A 19,235-nucleotide genomic window follows, 5' to 3' on the forward strand; every position below is an offset into this window, starting at 1 on the left:
CATACTAGCAATATTTTTTATGAACATTGACTTACCCCCTACTGCATACTGTGAGCCGAGGTCCGGCCTCGTTTTGGTGTTGACGAAAGTAGTCCGGCTAGTTGGCTGGGGTTTAAAAAATCGTTCTCCAAGAAAAAGTGAGACCTCACAATCACTTGCCGCTATTTTCTCTCCCTTCGTATCACTGCGTGCTGCCGACAGCTACGCCTGTTACGGTGTTTACTGCTCGGAAGCAGGGGACTGCTCGGTCTGCACAATGAGATATAGAGATGGACATCCTAAGGCAGCATGGTATTGTAGACCAGGTTCAGCTCTAAATATGCTTTTAATGGATATCTCATTTAATTTCTCTCACTCTAAGCTTAAACTATTGCGTGCAGTACCTATCCACAGATAACCACTAGCTATATGTTGATCAGAAGAGGACTTTTTGAAAAACATCTGTGTTGCAGTCAATTATCAATGATCACCTTTTGAATGTAGTTTTTTGTCTGATCAGCTAGATCATGATTACATTAGCTGTGAACACACACACAAACACACACGTTAACTGAGATTTTAATGCGAGCCATCTCTTTTCGCTTTTAGCGTTAAGGTTGGTAATTGGATTAGCTCTTTCCCTATACAAGAGTTAAAGTTAGGAATGCGGTGGACAGGGATTAAGGTTAGGTTGCAGAATGGAAGAATGACTACAGACAGTGAAAATCCTCACACATGTTATAAAGTGGCTTTCACAAGATCGGCAGCCCTGCACTCTAAACATCCTTTATTAATGACCAAATGCTGCCCATGGACCAATGTTCCTTGTGTGGTAGAAAAGAGTCGATCCAATGCTGTATTCATCTCAGTGCTCATGTGCCAAAATTGAAATCAACTCCAACTTGTGAGCAAAATCCAGAAGTGTTCGGGAAAAAAAAAAAGTTTTGGGAAATTTTTAGAACCAAAACATAATAATTTGTCTTTGGATATACATGTAGTTCGTCAAAAAAAAACAACTCACATCTGGTTGTATGTTGTGAAGTATATAGTAAAGATTAGGCATCTGTGACCAAGCAGGGTTATGCTTTGGAAACTGCAATTCATGTATTCTAGAAAATGAAGAAAGTTCTGGTTTAAAGCAAACCTCTCAAAAGTTGACATTTTTGAAGGAATCACATGTCTGTATTCTTACATGATTTCTTGGTTTGGTTACCATCGTTTTCCCTCTCTCAGCAAGTATTACAAGTAACAGTGAATTCAATGTCCTACTGTTATTCAACAGCTTCATGCAGACACGCTTGACGTGATTCATCAGGCACCAGAGAGGTCACGTGACAGTCATGTGACACTTGCAGAAGCACCGCAAGAAAAAACAAATGAAAAAAAGGGGGAAGAGAGCGAAATTGCTGCAGTCATACGGAACTTTAAACCACAGATGTGCACACGCACACACACACACACACTGGTGTAAATACACTGACAAAGGCTGGCACATGCTGAGAGCTCATTCTGTAAGTGGCCTATAAAATATGAATGATACTGCGCTATATTTTTATCAGCGAGCCTAAGGACATGTATGAACTGGAGCAGGAAAAGTGCTCCTTTTCTCTCACCAAAGCACTCATTCTGTGTGACGTGCATTCAGGAGGCTCCAGAATGCCTTCATCATGTGTCCTCTGGTGCTTGGGGTCTCTATACGCATATACGTTTACATCGTTTGCATGTGTGCTCGATTTCTATGTTATTTAGTCCTTTTTTTTTGACCGAGTGTTTCTGTTGTGTATATAAACGGGGGAATAAGAGAGCATCCTTTGATGTGTCTTGGGAGTTGCTGTCAGAACTTTGTATGCAGCTCTGAGAGTTATTTCGCACAGTTGCCAAATCCACACCAACACACACACGCACACACAGCAATTCACACACTCGCATGGAGAGCAACAAAGGAAGTGAAGGGAGAAATAAAATCTACCTGCTTCAGCTGAAGCCCTGGTAGCATGGCAAGCAGTCTCACAGCTTTGCAGAACGCTGCTTTCTGCTAGCAGTCCCTGTTCCTTTTAATTCTTTATTTTGATATTTTGCACACGCGTTTTGCTAGACGCACGGCCCTCGTTTTGTGCCCACTCCTACTTGTTAGAACATTTGAACAGTAACCCTTGTGTAGGCGTGTAATTTTGGCACAGTGTGCGAGTCTGCATGTGAGTGTGGTTTTTGAGATTGTGAGAGCCCGAGACAGTGGGAGGATGTTCTTGAGACAGAGAGTGCTAGAATGAGTTTGTCGACGTGACTTTGCGAGGATTTGTGCGTGAGGGGAAAGTGCGAGTGGACAAGGAGAGGAAGGGGAGAGCAAGGAAAAGCACAAGGCCCTGTCTCCAGAAACAGCTGACAGGTTGACAGGTCTGCTGAGATCAACAGAAACAAACATGTTGAGCTAAACAGAGGAAGGTGGTGATAGGGTTAGAGAATCTTGGGACAGGGATAATGGAAAGTTCTAATCGATGAAAACATTGTAAACATACTGTATATATGTACAGTTGTGTTTTACTCAAGCATCCAAATACACTTTTAAAGCATGTGTCTTTAAATTTGACCATATTCCAGTGTTATTTTCCTTTTTCTCTGAGTACTGTGTCAGAATACAGAGGTATTCATGCCAGCAAAGTTAGCTGCAAGTTCAGCTGAAAACCCACAGCCATGGCATGAATGTTAAGTGCAGAGTGTGAGAAAGAAGAAGCGACGAGTAAAAAACAACACAGGCTGCGAGTATGAGAGACAGGGGATGTGGCAAAGTTTGAGAGAAGATTGAATTAGAGTGCATGTGTGACTCTTCAGAAAAGAAACTAAAAAAAAGATTATTTTAAATTCTCTTAAAGCTGCAGTCTGCAGGATTTGTTGTTGTCATACGTAAAGTCCTAATTTTTGGCATTTTAAGAGAACGTTTGAAGTTGAAAACGGGGACCTCCGTAGTCGCAAAATGCAAGAAATGTTTATTTTTTAACCGAAAAATAAAAAGTTATTCAACTTCCTGTCCCGCCCCATCAAAACACATAAGAACTCGTGCACGTCTACGTGCACGCCAGATGCACGTACACAACTCCTCATTCATCAACTCACCTGTCATTTGCGATCATGGAAGACACAGTAAGTAGACTAGCCCGTAATGAAGTTCAATAGTCTAGATAAATAAGCGTGGGGACGAGCCTACCTTGTATCGCGCGTGCACAAATGATGATTGACAGGCAGCAGAGCCCAGCTCGTAACCTGATTGGTTACCTTTTACCGGTCCGGTCTGCAATTTTGTAAACAAACCTGCTGGCTTTGGAGGGACCTAGCAGGACATATAGGGGACCTAGAGAACTCATTTTTTTTGTATTGGGGTATTTAATGTACTACTTTCAGAATCCCCGGACAGTTCCAGGCATTATGCTTGAAAAAGAGTTGCAGACTGCCGCTTTAAAGTGGGCATTGTTCTTAAAAGTGGGTTTATTGTGTTATAGTGTATGCATTTGTCCCTGTGTAGATCTACACAGTAGTTTATTTGGATGAATCAGCAGTAAAATTAGCCTCTCGCTCTGTTTCCTGTTGAACAACTTCTGCGGCTCATCCCTTTGATTCACTGCACTCACAACTATTTGACAAGGGAGTCTTTTAACCTCATCAATATTTTCTGGCACATTTTCAAATTGTGGACCAAATAACGTTGAATGCCTAATGGAGTGTCTAATTATTAGACTTATTCATTAGCTCAGGTAAAATGGGCCAAAAAAGGTATTTTAACTAACACCTGAAAAAATACAGAGTTGTAAAATACCTTTAAGATGTATTCAGCACTCTTGTAATACAGAAACTATTGAGGCGTGACAATTGGATGGCCATCTGTTTTGTTGTGGATGGTAGCCATGGTTGCAAAAACACATAAACTGCAGAAGTCACAAAGCAATGACGAACCCATTATCTTCCAGGTAGAGGGAAGTTCCTGAATATGGTGGAAATGGAGTGTCCAGAACAATGGGCCAAGTGCACAGACAAATTGCCAAGGAAAAGAAGGCTAGAAAAACATCCACCAGACTAAAGACGGATTTTAAAAAGGTTTTATGGACAGATGGAATGAGTTGTAATGGTAGAGCAGATATGACAAGTGGTCTTATGGATGGAATCGCTCATGGATGTTGGAAACCGCTTCAAGTCTAGCACCAGTAAGGTGGAGGATGGGTATTGGTAGAGGTTGCTGCCATTACGCACGAGCAAGCTGGATCTTTTCAGGTCAAAGACATATTGATAATTAACTCTGAAAGCTATGGATAATATCTGGGAGATGCTCACTTCAAGAAGTGGAGCAAAAAACTGCGTCACAGGATTTCAAGTGGCCCACAACTTCCCTTAAAGCTGCAGTCGGCAAGTTTTCAAAATTACGAGTCTAAAGTCGGAAAATTCGAACTGACACAACTTTCAGGTCCCTCCCCCAACCTCTAACAAGCTCCGAATCGCCCCCCAAACCCCTCCCCCTCTGTGGACGAGGTTGTGCACGTGAGTTCACACCAGTGTGAGCGCACACAAGCTGGGGCAGACTCACGCTCAGCAACGTGTGCACAAGCTGTGATTGACAGGTAGGATTCCTCCAGCCTAACTTGATTGGTTAAAAACAGCCGGGAGCGCTCGGTTTTTGTAAGCATGATTACAGGCTTCAGAGGGAGCTACAGATTTCGTTATTTTTCCTAAACAGCCTATTTAATATTCTACTTCCAGAATCCCATGACAGTTCAAGCTAATATGACTAAAAAAAAGTTGCCGACTGCCGCTTTAACTTAATTGAATTAAATCCTTTCAAGAACTCGTGGGACCTTCTTAAATATGAGATTTAGATGTGGTGAAGATAATCTCCTTGACCTGCATTTGGTAGGCTGTGACTATGCCTCAGAGATGAATAATCATGAATAGATCAAGAGACTGACAGGCTACATGGAGAAGAGGTCAATTGAAGTTACTGAAAAGAAAGAATGGCTGTATTCATTGCTGAATATTTTTTTTGAAAGGCTCAAAACATTCTTAGATCATTTTACCATATTGCTTATTTGTTAAACATGCTCTTCATACCCGATTCACACCCAAAAGGACGTTACTTGGAATGTTAGTATGTTCTTAGCCAACCCTCACATGCGCATTCAACGTCTGCCTTCTTTAGTTCAGGACATAACATGAATAATGGAACATTTAGCCTAAACTTGTCAATGGTGAAAGAGAGGAGACAGAGCAGAAGCTGGTAAAAGCTCCTGAGTGTCTCTGGGACTCCGAAAGTCATTCACTGCTGGAATGAGAGGAGTGTTGGCAAGAGGAACTTGTCCTGGACTCTGTCAGGAACGAAGGAGAGTTGTGTAGATAAAAAGGGGAGCGAGAGAGACATAGATGGACTTTGGCTGAAAACAGAAGCTGGTGGAGGAGAGAGGTTATTGAAGAAGAAGAGGAGAGAGCAGAGGGTGAATGCCAGCTATTGTTGGAATGCCGTAGCAACATGCAGCAGAGAGGGAGGGGGAGGTGTGTGAGTTTTGCGGGGGTCAGAGGGTTTTCTTTTTTTTCTTGCTCCGTTTGAGGTGCTTCCACTTCTGTGTTGGCAACCTAGCGACAGTGGGCTTGAATTATTAGCTAGTCTGGACACAAGCCTAAAAGAATCCAGCACTGCATTTCAGAGCACTTCATGAACACTTGGAGAGGTTAGTAAGTAGTGAGAGACATGCAGCTGAGTTAAACCAAAACCCAATGGGCAGCCATCTCAGTAAGGCAGTTATTTTGGGTGAGCCAGACCAGGTCTCTATGCAAATGAATTGGAAGAAAACTATAACTGCTGCTTGAATGCTCATTGGGAGAAAAACCTCTCATAAAAATGTGTTTGGCCGGATATTTTTTCCACTTTGGCTGTTGAAAAGCAGATGAGTGGTTTTATTTTGGGGGGAAAGGCAGGGCAGGGGAGGGACATGAGTCATACAGCTGTCATCTTTGGTGTGACGGAATTTTTCCCGGAATTTTATTCAGTATTTTTTGGGTGATTTACCTGCTCTTTTCGATGCCTCATATGCTTCCAACACTGTTTTGAACACAAGTATCCACTGTTATAATACTAGCTGTAGAATAGCTACTATCCAATATGTTAGATACTAATGTTTAGCAGGTATCATGTGATAGGTTTCTCTCTTGGCCTGCTAACTAGCTTCATCTGAATGCAATTCATTTTCTCAATTTTTTTGACCACAAACTCTTGACAAATCAAAGAATTGCAACTCTTGAAGCAAAGAATTAGACTGTCTGAAGGTCTGAATCCTAATCATTCTATTATGTTTTCTCTTGCATTTGCAGGATCCTGCAGGCATCTTTGAGCTTGTTGAGCTGGTGGGAAATGGCACCTATGGGCAGGTGTACAAGGTAAGACATAAACTTTGATATTCATTATGCCATTGAAATGGCACGCTTCTCCATCTTACCAGCTTTAATAAATGAATGAATTAAGTAATTTATTTATTTTCCAATGGAATAAAGAAAAGAACGGAAACCGAGTACAGGAGGACAGGAACTAACACTGTAGATCAGAGCACAAGTCAAGGAGAATAACAAAATCTGGGGCATTTCTTTTTCTAAATTTTCAATGGTTGTCTACATTAACCCTGGCAGATTAGGTATTTAAACCTCTTCAACCCCAGAGCCCCTGGTACCGGGGGCAGGAGGGGGAACATCTGGTTTGATCCGACTCTGATGAAATCTCACAGGTGTTCACCTTGTTTTGATACCAAGATGGTTTGCACAGAGTTTGTAATTGAAGAGAAATACTCTATTAGTTGCCATTTTCGAGCGGGAACCCCAGAAAGATTGCTGGGGCTGAACAGGTTCAGGGGAAATACTTGGGGTGCATGAGAAGCCTGAACTAAGTTGGACTCTCCTTGTGACATCATTGTGGTTTGAGCAATTCCGCTGTCAGTTGGACTCAGCTGTTTCCCGCAGTTGTTCAAGCAGTATCTCTTTGTCCATGTCACTGTCTTAGCTTCCTCTTCCCTGTCACTTTTGAGTTGGCACCAGCCTGTTTCATCATCTCTTCCTGCAATAAACATGTGTTTGTTGAAGTATATGTGTCTGGCACTGACACACGTAAGCCCCTGTGAGTGGTGAGCGTTTTGTTTGTGAGAGAATAGGTTCAATTGACCACAGAGTCAAGGTCAGGTGGTGATGTAGAGGGGGTGTTCTTACAGTTGATTGGACCAAATCAAAGGTCATACACAGGCCAGGCATGTGTCTTCACGCTTCTAGAAATAATCTGACATCCTCATGCATGCATGCTTGCTTGTAAAGCACAGAAAGGGGAATAAAACACGGGGAGAAAAAAGAGAGATGGGGAGTTATGTGTAGCCACTTATTGCTGACTCTGCTCTGTGCTGTCTTGGTGAAAGTCATGGCTCATTTACCTGCTGACGTTCAGCCAGTCCTTTTACGCTACCGAAGCCACAGAATGGCTGTAACAACAGCGCTCGGCTGTTAGGTCTGGGACCCATACGGCTAATCTACACCAGTTTGTGACTGGGTGGTACATGCTCATCGGAGTTAGATGAGAATTTAGTTCCTTCTTCTTGGTTTTCAAACAAGCGGTTAGAAGATGTAACAAAAAGAATGCCTTTGAATCCATAACAGAAAAACACATTTAAAAATCGAAGTGGTGGAAAAAGCAGAAAACAGGCTAAAGTGATAGGCCCCTATCAGTGATGTAGAAAAAAGACGTTTATAAACTAGAAAAGTCTGGACTCCTACATACAGATAAGGAGCAGAAACACTCAAGCAAAAATGCCATCTATTTAAAATTTCTCATGCGGTTAAGATCCCTCGTCCAGGCGACTCGCTCGAAGAGGATCAGCGTCTTGTGAGCAGGTGAATCTCTGACTCACTGAGATGATAAATTGACCCTCAGCCTGCTGGGTATTGGCAAACTGGAATTGCTCTGGCTCTCTCGCAATGATTTTTACACCTTTTTATATATAAAAAAATAACATGCCAGAATGTAATTCAGTGCATAGCTCTTGTGGTCTTCCCATGCCTGAATCTGTGGATCCTTGGCAGAGCGCTGCGGAGCAAACAGAGGTTACAGAGAGTTGTTTTTTTTCTCTTTTGGTTTTGATGTGAAGATTGGAGTCAGACAGGCAGAAAACATGATTTTACTTCTCCTTTTCTTTCCAAAAATAAATTCAAGTGTCTTAGTGGCCAGAGGCAAGTTTTACCCTGATGTTTTTTGTGATCGTGGACTGCAAGATGAGCAGTCAATGCCTTGATATTTCCCTTCCCGTTTGCTGCAGCCTGTTCAAGACCTACGTGAGCTGTGTTTTGCTCCATTCTGAATTTTATCATGACTTTGGTGCAAATTAATAAAGCATCTTTTTTTTTTTATGAGATACAATTGCCCCAAACTGCTAATTTAGTATTTTTATTTACTCTGAAATACAAAAGCATCTTTGTACACATTTAAGCTACATTTGAGCTTCATGAATGTGTAAGTTTTCGTGCCTTTTCGAGATTCCTTGTTAATTCACAAGTTTTTATTTTTTTTTCTCAGTTTTATATGTGATGATATATATGATTAGCTTGTTTTTTTTTTTGCACAATTATGGTACTAAACATATCAACACAGTAGCCCATTTCACCTATGAGTTTCATCTTGGCACAAGAAGCAAAAAAGATGCCCTTGTCAACCCACCACTATTCTTCCTTGGTAATTCAAATACCCCCAAACAGATGCTCAGCCCTCCATCTTCTGCTTGCACACAACAATCCGGCATTGCAGAATCAACTGATAACAATCATCTAAGTTGCATCCTCAACTCTAACAATACAAGCTTTTTACTTACCAGCCCAGAAAAAAAGTTGCAAGTCCTGCATCAGATTTCATTCCTTTCCTGCCCAGAAGCTGTCTCCAGTAAAATAAATCAACATTAATCGTTTGTATCTGCTGAATGTGGTTTATTGGGAGCAGGGACTGGTGACGAATGTAATGTTTACGTCCCAGGACCTTCCAGCATTGTTGGAATTGCTGTGCTTCTTACGAACTTCTACTCATCTATATGCTACCCGTTTGCTAGTGCTGGTGCCAGCTAACGCATCCTCTTCTTCTCCTTTGTTGGCTCCTGGATAGACACTATGGTCACTTATGTCCCATCAAGTGGTACAAAGTGATATTACAGTCAAATCTGGTCCATCCTGAAAGTATCTCAGTTGTTAATCTCAGCTGAATAGTACATAAACGTTTTTTGATATAACACCTTAGGTATTGTTTTTTGCCTATTCTTTTGATATTTCTTGATGAGTTTTTGATGTTTTAAATGTACTTTTAAAAGGTAAAACCCTGAATTAAATACCAGTCTGTGGATTCTGTTGCAGTACTTTTAATTGAGTGTGTGCTTGATGAAACTAGAGATATGCAGGTTCATTCATGCATGCTTTCTTTGCTCTGTGCGTCAGTGTTTTATGTTATTAGAAATAGAAGGCTAGTAATGTATGGGGATGCTGCTCTTTCTATGTGCCTCGGAGCAAGATAACAGGTTGATCAACAATTTCTCTCCCCCATCTAGTTAAATGATACAAATCTGCTCCTAAGTGCTCTTTTCCCTCTCTTTACCTGTCTTTTCTCTCCTACGTACACCAAAAATCTCATCACAATTTCCCTGTCAGCAAGATATAAGCAAGAGCAGTGATAGCTGAGAAGCTTTAATGAAGAGATCATTTTTGCTTCAGTCTTTAATGCCTTGTTGTCTTTTCTCCTCTTTCTCTTTGTCCATCTCATTTTTCATTCTTTGCTTTTGTAGATTTCTTTTATTAATATGTAATCACAGTCTTCTTCTCGTTTCCCTTGGTTTTTTGGGTTGAAACCTTCCCTGTGAGTTGTATTTAATGGTGCAGTCTACACTATGATATATATAGTATATATATATATATATATATATATAGCCTCTACTGGCTGCCTTAAAAGGGCCATAAATAGAGAACATGGGTAATGCTGAATAATTAAACACATTCTCTCTTCACTTCTCTCCTTCCATACATCTCCCACTCTGTGTTTCCTTCTTCAGCTGTCTCTCTTTCTGTTCTAGCTGTGATGATCTTCCTTTTTGTTGCTCACTCACTGTATTTCCTTTAATTTAATTGATCTTATTTTTGCTTTTGTAATGTGTCCCGTGTCTTTCTTTTTCTTTTTTTTTTGATGCCTGTTCATTTTTGATGGTTCTCCAAAGGGAGTAAGCTGTCCTTGATTGACAAGGCGCATTGGTGCAGGAAGGAACAAATATCATCTCTGTCCAGACATGCGGTGAAACACTGATTGACAGGCTTACTGATTGGCTAACTGATTAATCACAGCTCTTTGTCATTCTCATTGGGAGAAGAATTTCTTTTTTTTCGATAGATGCAAGGACGAGTTTAGAGAACTGCTAATCATGTCTCAGTCACAAGAACAAAAACTTGACACTGAAACACATTCTCTCTCACATACACACACACACGCATGTACTAACCTGTAAAAGATGACACATTCAGGCCATCACCTCATCAAGTGTCTACTCAGCTCCTAAACTTTGGCAACAATAAACCATTTCCTGTGTTTGTGTGCCCACGATGTGTGTGTGTGTTGTTTTCACATTTGACACACTTCCTTCATGACTTTGCGGTCTCCATGCTCCAAAGAAGCAGAGGAAATGGTGGAGTGGAGAGGAGGCAAGCAGCCTCCCTCATGACGGAACACACTCACTGGGCTCCTCCTCAAGCAAAGTGCTCCATACACTCTTTAAATATTCACCAGTCAGTCTGGAAGGCACACTCACGTGCGTGCGCACACACACACACGCACATACAGGACAGTTGGTGACCTGGGCCATATGGGCTTTTGTACTGTATGCTCACCCACTGTGACAGTTACCCTCTACAAAGAGTGACTGTGTGGTTTTCATTTATTACTTTGACATCTGTGGGTGTGCAGTGTGTTTATTCCATGTAGACGGGGGTGAATGTGAGTTTTATTCTCATGAACATGACATCATTACACAGTCTTATCGTTTTTCATTTTCTTCAAAATAAGGAAGACCTTACGCCATGTAACACGAAATGGGCGTCAGTAGTTACGACCTCATGGACTGACGTCACGATGATCTTGTCACCATGTGAGCCTGCGGATGTAAACAGATGGGATGTAGAACAGGATTAGGGCTCAGAGAAATACCTCATCTTCTTATCCAATCACACCTGTATCTTTCTCTTTGTTTCTCTATCTGCTTGCCCTCTTCTCCTCCCCCTGCCCCCTCCTCTCCCCTCTTAAGAACTGAATAAAACTTCAAAGTATTTCTTCGTTATCTTCCTTATCTGCTGGAAGTCACGCCGCAAAGTACCACGGGAGATTTTTCTCTCTGCATGCCAGCCACAGCCACCTCTTTACCACATAGAGGAACGATGTGCGTGCTCACAGTGCTCGCTCGCACACACACACACACACACACACACACACACACACACACACACACACACACACACACACACACACACACACACACACACACAGTATGTGCACATCCTAGAAAAGCAGCATGACAGAAAAAGGATGGAATGAAATAGAGTGACTTTGTTTATTTCTCCTGTTTGATGTTCTAAACTCCTCCAGCTAGTGTTTCACAGCAGGGAAGAGGATCAAGCAAGGAAGCAGATACAGTTTGTGTCTCTGGAAGAAGTCATTGATAGATTGTACTAAAATATCAGCTTGTGTCGTAACATTACATTTTTGCCAAAATATTGAGAAAGAATATATTGTTTGAGGTGCTGTCGACTAATTACAACAAAGCCTACCACAACTCTGCAACTAATGGTTATTTTCAACGTGTGTATACTTTATTTACTACAATGTGAAACAAACTTGCGCTCTGATTGGACAGGGACCAAAGGAGTTGAATTAAAAGCCTTTTCATGTCTCATAAGCATAGACTTCAACATCCCATCAGTAATACTCTGCACAACAGAGAGCCATTTTCTATTTGCAAACTCCCATAGAAAAAATTAGAGAGCCATATTATATAAACTTCAGTTATTGTGATAGCAACCAGATGTGTGAAGTTGTACTGTTTGACAGTATTCGTGCTAATTGAAATGCTCTCAGAGGTTCTCAGCTGTGCAGCCTGCAGGCTACTGAGCTCAGCAACGGTTTGCGTTTATCTATGTCTACAATAAGACAACGTGTGTATGTGTGTTGCCATGCATAATGCATGTCCCTGATGCAGGGACTGCATGCTTCTGTTTACAGTGTGACACTGTGTCATTGCCCTTCTTTATTGCTTCTTTTTTGCAGTTTGTCTACACACACACTGGCGCGCACACATGCACACTTTAATCTCCTGAGCCTTTATGAATGAACTGTGAACCGTAACTGGGGGTGGATGTTGCTCGTTACCGTGGGATGAGCAGATGGGCTCGTTCTGCCCACATTCAGGGATGCACACATGCCAACATATACACTCACACCTGGCAGTGTGTTCATTAGCCTACATCAATGCTCTGTCTTCCCCGAGGCCACACGGCCCACTTACCCACAATGCACTCCTGCCACCCAGACCGAAGTCAATTAGCCATGCCTCATGTCAATAACAATCTCTCATTTGGTCTTTGTTTTTCTTTATCATCCTGACTTTTGTGTTTCCCAAATGTATCCCCAACTCTTTTACTGTTGGTTGCCATAAAAAAACTATTTCGCTAAGGCTATTTTTCCCTCTGTGTGGATCAATACCTGTCAATGGTTCAGTCAATAACATATAGCAACTGTGACTCTCATTCATCTTTGTTCCCACTGTCATCTCTTTTTTTCACAGCCCTTATCCTCTTGTTTTTACCATATCCACCTTTGCTTCATATAAAGTTCTTCTTCTCTTCGTGTTTTCTGTGCATCTTCACACTCTGCTTCAGCCAGTCTCCTCTTGCCTCATTCTCACCTTCAGTCTGTACAGTAAATCAGCTCGGCTGTTCATTTGACCTCCAGAGCTGCTGGAGCGTGAAGCCAATGTGCTGAACCTGCCGCTTTGCCTCTTTGCTGCAATCCTCCTGCTCCTCCTCCTTCTCTTACTCCTCCTTGGTACTGTTCCCTCACTTGGTCTCCTCCTCTGCTGATATGTCTGACTTGTACATTCACAGCGGAATCTGTTTCTTTCTGATGACGTGCAGGGAGTTTCATTTATAAATTTGAGATGAGTGGGCGAAACGGGCAGATCTATCGCTAACAGAGTCAGTGAGCAAGTGCATGAATGAGTTGTAGTCTGTGCTTGTATACTGAGTTTGATATCCATCTATTCTCCAGACTGCTTAGTCCGTTTCAGGGTCACAGTGCATTTAAGCACCCAGTCAAATTTGAGTAATTAAAAAGATTAGCCAAACGTGTAAATTTTGGTTTTATCCTAATCATCAATCATAAAAAGACAATATTCTCTGCTTTGAAAGGGTGCCGGCTGAAGTAATCACTTTGGCCAAACTATGACATACTAATGGCAAGTGGACCTGGGTTGTGAACTGATGTGAAATCAGAGACTGACATTGTAGAAAATACAAACTATCTGTCCCTTTACAGCGTGACTTTACTGTATGCTGGCATACAGGGCACCTTGCACTCATCGTTGGACATGATAAAGTCCCAGATGTATCAGGATGACGTCCAGGAGGGCGGATTGTCCATTTGGTGTATTTTTTTATGTGAAAAAGATGGCCGTCACTTGTGTGACATCACCCACTGGTTTCAAGTCTGGTTCAAGTCTGTGAAAACAGCCGGAACTACTTCATCTTCTGTTTTACTCTAAAGCCCACTCCAGACATAAGATGCATAACATATATGGCTTCATCTGTTTATTAAAGCTATGGCACTATGTCATTCAGACATTGATCCCTTTTTCATTAATGTTGCAGTGGATGGAAGCTGCTGAAAAATCACTTTTCTGCTTGTTTAAGCTTATTGAACAGTCAGCGTTATACTCATGAGGATTTAATTGCACTACAGTAACGGTGTAGTTGTTATCAACTGAAGAAAAATGTGATCTTTTACTTCACTAAGGACAACATCTCCACTGTCACTGCTGTAAGAGAAGCCGCAACACTACGTCTTTCCGGAGTTGCAATTTTATCTTAACGACACGTTTTGACATGGAATAGAACTAACAAGAAGAGGGCATCATGTTAAATAAGATGGCGGTGGATGGGAGCAGATTACTGACCTGAGGGCAGTAGCTTCAGTGTCGCTCAAACACTTACACTCACAACAAGTTTCTTGTTCATTTGACCAAGACGACTGAAAAAACAAGTCTACAAGTCTGCTACAGTGCATGTCTGTGACCGACACGCACGCTGCAAAGCGATGCGTCTATAACACCAGGGCTGATCTCATCAGATTGCCATCTCAAAATATTCCAAATAAGAACGTGTGTGGGAATTCACACGTGACACCAATGTGTTCATTTTGCCAGCAGATTAACACTCACAAAATGAGTGTCACCTTCTCTTAGATAGGAGATGAAGCTAGCGATTGAGAATACAGATTTATTTGCACTTCTGTCAAGGTTTTGTTTTGTTTGTTTCGGCTGCTATTAGAAGGCACTTCTGCATTGGCGGGATTTTTGAAACGGGAGACTTTTTCCCATTTCTTAAAACGGTCAAGTAAGTTCTGATGATATTATGAGGTAGATATATTTGATCTATGGTGTTAAAGGTTAAGTAGCAACTATTAAATCAAAATTTATTCATTCCCCTTTGCAACTCTATCAGGCAATTTATGTTTTCAGCAATTAATGGCATTTGTTGGAGAATAATAAATAAAATGTATATATTAGTTGAATACTCAGTGGGGGAATCTTTCAGTTTGCGCACAGCTTTCTGAATGGAATGGTGTTTCAGTTTTCAAGACAGGTTTGAAAAAAAAAAAAAGCTATTTATTTACATTAGATCTGTTTATACATAAATGTGTGTTTCAGTTAATCTGGGTCACTCTCTAATGCTTAGCATAAATAAGCTTTGCACTCACATTCATCCAGCGAGAGGTTAGATTATCCTGTTAGCGTTGATGTAGTGCCATCACATCAGAGGATGGAACAAGCTTTTGCTATTTTTTGACCTTACACACAAACAAAATGCATACACACACTCTGAGATTCTCTTTACATAGGCTGCAGTAGGCAATATTAAGCCAAATATATTTTCTTGTGAAATGATAGATTTAGCCAGCTTTGTTCATCCTTCCTGAAAGGCATTCCATCTAATTTGCCCATGATAACAGTATTCACTGCTTTTTTCGAGTTAAACAATTTGGTGTGCATTTGTTCTTATTTAGCATGCCAAATCCTTTCCTTGAACCCGGATAAGTCTGTTTCCGTTTGCATTTGTTTTTTTTTTCCCACAGGCTTGTTTATTAGCTGATTATTCTTTGAGCAGGCAGGTTAATGAGCAGCTTTATGTCAGACTGCGTATGGATTATTGTTTCAGCAGGCTTCAGCTGATAGAATAGGTTCTTTTAAAGTTGAACAAAAACTCGCTGGCTGTCTGATGTAACCCTCCCTCCACATTTCAGTGAATGTCCTCTATTCTACAGATGGTTGCACTCATCTTCCTTCCTCTCATCTTCCTCTCTTTCATCACCCCCACCTTCCTGTCTTTGCTGCTTTCCTCTCCCACAAACTCTCTATTTGTATGTTTCCCTCATCTTTACTGGCCCCACTTGTCTTTTCCCCTTTTAAATCTCTTCCTGTCTCAATTTGCCTCCTTCTTCTTCCTTGCTCATGCGAGGGTGTGAGAGCACCCCCAGGGTTCTGCTATATTTCCCGGGTAGTGCAGTAGTAGATTGGAATGGAGGCCTTTGTCACTTTTATTTACCGCCTCACTGACTTCACAACAGCGAGCATGTGCGGACGTGCCCACACGCACCTTTCTCGAGTATTGTTGTTTGTGAGCACGCACAGACGTAAAATGACTGTAGGTTTGAGAACTGCAGTGAGGTATGTCTAGGAGTATTGCCCTCGTATTTCTTTGGATTCCCTCCCGCAGAACTGCTTGTAATGTTTGTTACCCAAAAGTGGCTTTTTACTCTGCATCGTGGCTCCAGCACATTGTGCTGAGCCACCTGGGAATGTAAGGCAACAGACCAGAACCAGTGGGTGTTGATACAAAGGTTGCAGACCGAGACACCAGTTGTCTGAAATCCTTCAGCCCTGACACAGCTGAACTGAAGTTTATGTGAGAGTAAGTGCGTGTGACAGCGGTCTCCCTTCAGAACCTACCTGTCGGAGAGTACCAGCAAAATGAAAAATGTATAGAGTGAAAGCCAGCGGGCTCACTGCATAGTTCACGTTTACCAGATTTTCTGTGAAATCAGACCCCCATAAGGGCCAATATGATGTGTTGCGACAGGACCTGTGCCAGGGGATCAATGTTTAGATGACTCCCAGTCAGTTCTTCCTTTCTGTGTATAAAAGTGTGGATTACCAGGAGGACACAGATTAGGATTATGTGGTGACCCATTTCCTTTTTTACAAAGAGTCAGCTACACAATCTGGCAGTCTGCCTCCAGTTTAGTGAATTTGAGCATGCATGCATTAATATGCTTAACCATAAATTATTTCATTTTTGTCCTCCCGTATGATCTCTAAATCATATGAAGGTCGATCCAAGCTGGAGATCCATAGTACTGAGTCTTTGAAAATAAATGTAAGAAACGATGCAGAACAATTTATCTTCTTATCTGTTTTTATTCTATCTTATCAGAAACAGAAGTTTTAATGCCCATTGTAATAATCAAGTACATGTTTTGCCCGCAAAGACAAGTTAATCTTCAAAACTTTTATTCTGATTAGAATAATCCCGAATACAATGAATTGTACGCTGCGTCACTTTTACACCACATGCTCACTTTGTCACTCTTTTACTCAATTGAGGAACAACCATCATTGAATGTATAATAGCTGTCCTCCGTATCCTGCCACTGATCAGCTGTGAATCCATGCATCCAAGCCCTAAACTATGAGGCAGTATAAAAAAAAAAATACAAAGCCTGGAAAGGGCAAACATTCATCATCTTTAAAAGCCTTGAAAAAGTAATGCCTAGCAGTAAACTGTCCAACAAGTCTGATATAACTCCAGATGAATTCTGCTGATCAGTGGTAGGAAACAATGGCCAGCCTCTGCACATGCAATAATGTGGAGCAACGTTCTTTGTTTAAGGAAATGGTGCAAATTAAACAACTGTCTGATGCAAAAGTAACATGGTCTAAAATTAACTACATGCTTGAACCCCGATGAAATGTTTGACGTTTGAGCGGCTTCAGATAGGGAAAATGATCTCCTCTGTGGTCCAGTTGTGAGTAGCTTATAAGTTATCTTTCCCGTTAGAAATTCTCACTGCTTTTCCAAACTTGAGAGCACTCTGACCGGCGTCTACTTTTCAAGATCTACTGAGTTCTTTTATTCATGTGATAAAGCCCCTTTGGAAGATCTCTTTGAGTCAATGTCAGGTCTCCAACTTGATTTTAATACTTTGTGAGATGTATAAAATCCTCATAGGTAGCACGTCTGGCATACTTGTGGTAGACATCTGACAACTGTAAGTAATGTGATGTACATCTTTGGACTGCTAAAGGGCTACAAAGTCCAATATTTCTAGATCACAAATCTCATTCTTTTCATAATTACAAAAGTAACTCCTCTTGACTACATTGCTTTAAATGCACTGTAAGATTCATCCATCTCACATAACTTGCCCCTCCCCTCCTTGCTTTCTTAATGACTTCCTCCTCTCCCTTCTTCCTCCATCCTGTCCACACCCTAACCTCTTCTTCTACAGAACAACTTGGGGAAATCAAGACAGTGGTTACTTCTTCCCTGTCCCTTCCGTCTTTGTGTGTTAGTGTGTGAGCGTGCACATTAGCATGTGCGTGTGTTTATTTAAGTGTCGAGCCCACTGCGCTCTGACCGGCCAAGACTGTTGCTAGGCTACTCCAGGAAGTGTCCTGCATAGTAAATGTGTCCAGGGGTGTGTGTGTGTGTGTAATTGACTTGGCAAGGGCATGAACGTGGACACAAAGAAACAAAGTACACACATGCTGTAAAAGCATTTAATTCTCATTCTCTCTCTCTCTGTCTCTCTCTCTCTGTCTCTCTCTCTCTCTCTCTCTCTCTCTCTCTCTCTCTCTCTCTCACTTTTACACACACAGAGAGAGATACCTAGGGTATCATGATATTCACCAGAAGGTTGGATTAAGGTTGTGGTTTGCAGGTTAGTCTCTTCTAACTGAGCGTGCAAAGGTGAGAATGATAAAGAGATGCTTCCCTCTGCAGCCTGCGGCTACTGTAAGTGTATATGTAAACTAAAGAGAATCAGCGAGCACTTATCTTCACCCCAAGAAATACGGGCTACATGCTCTTTCTCACATCATAGTAAGCTGTATAGCTTTTTCTACAGCCCACAAGCGCTTTGCTGATTTAAAAAAAAAAAAAAAAAAAAAAAATTTTACCATCACATTGCAGGTGCCATTAATCATACACCTTTATTGCTCATGATAACTCCTGGAACCATATACGTTGTGTCATTCTGACATCTCCCCCATGGGTCACATGTTAATTGATGGAGGAGGATCAGCACATGAGCAGCATTAGGATGAGTGGTCATCTGAATCGGAGTAGTATACAGTAGTACTGAGCATTCAAGCTGACTAAACAAACAACTTTATAGCTCAGTTTTGTCTGTGGGAGTTTTTGCCAGAAGCACTGATCTATTTTTAATGCAAAATTCTCTGACATGGTAAATGATAAATCAGTTAACAGTAAGTTAACAGTAACTCAGTTCAGGGAATCTGCGTTTTTATTCTGTAATGACACAATAAGCCTCGTGGGGATTGATAGTATGATAAAGAAAGCACTTGAATTGTGTAATTTTGGCCGACAGGCTGCTGTGTTTGACATTTTTCACTCTTCTGACAACTCAATTCCAAAATCCTTATTGGTTGCAGCCTAATTATATTGATAGAAATCAGTAGTTACCAACTTTAAATCTAAGGTGCTTTATTTTTGAAGTTTTGATTCACTTAAAGTTTTCGTCTTTTGTGTTTAAGCCCCACACATCAAAATTCTGGGTGTAAACGTTTGTTTTTGCCCCTGATATTTTTTTTTTCCAGTGGAATCATTGGTCACTGAAACATCACACACATGAATGACACCGTAAAAGCCCCAGTACTGAATGTTTT

At 41.3% G+C, this 19,235-nt stretch overlaps 1 protein-coding gene across 13 annotated transcripts in view; it reads left to right on the plus strand.

Moving 5' to 3' along the window:
• The window catches only part of tnika (TRAF2 and NCK interacting kinase a), a 63,875-nt gene that overhangs the window by 5,082 nt on the left and 39,558 nt on the right, over positions 1–19,235 (plus strand). For all 13 annotated transcript variants that reach the window (XM_075448849.1, XM_075448851.1, XM_075448852.1 and 10 more), the window contains exon 2: positions 6,325–6,390. In XM_075448849.1, coding sequence (XP_075304964.1) covers positions 6,325–6,390 — 66 coding nt within the window. The remainder of the gene's footprint in view (positions 1–6,324; positions 6,391–19,235) is intronic.

This window comes from Odontesthes bonariensis, chromosome 17 (assembly GCF_027942865.1).
Source record: "Odontesthes bonariensis isolate fOdoBon6 chromosome 17, fOdoBon6.hap1, whole genome shotgun sequence".
Taxonomy (NCBI): Eukaryota; Metazoa; Chordata; class Actinopteri; order Atheriniformes; family Atherinopsidae; genus Odontesthes; species Odontesthes bonariensis.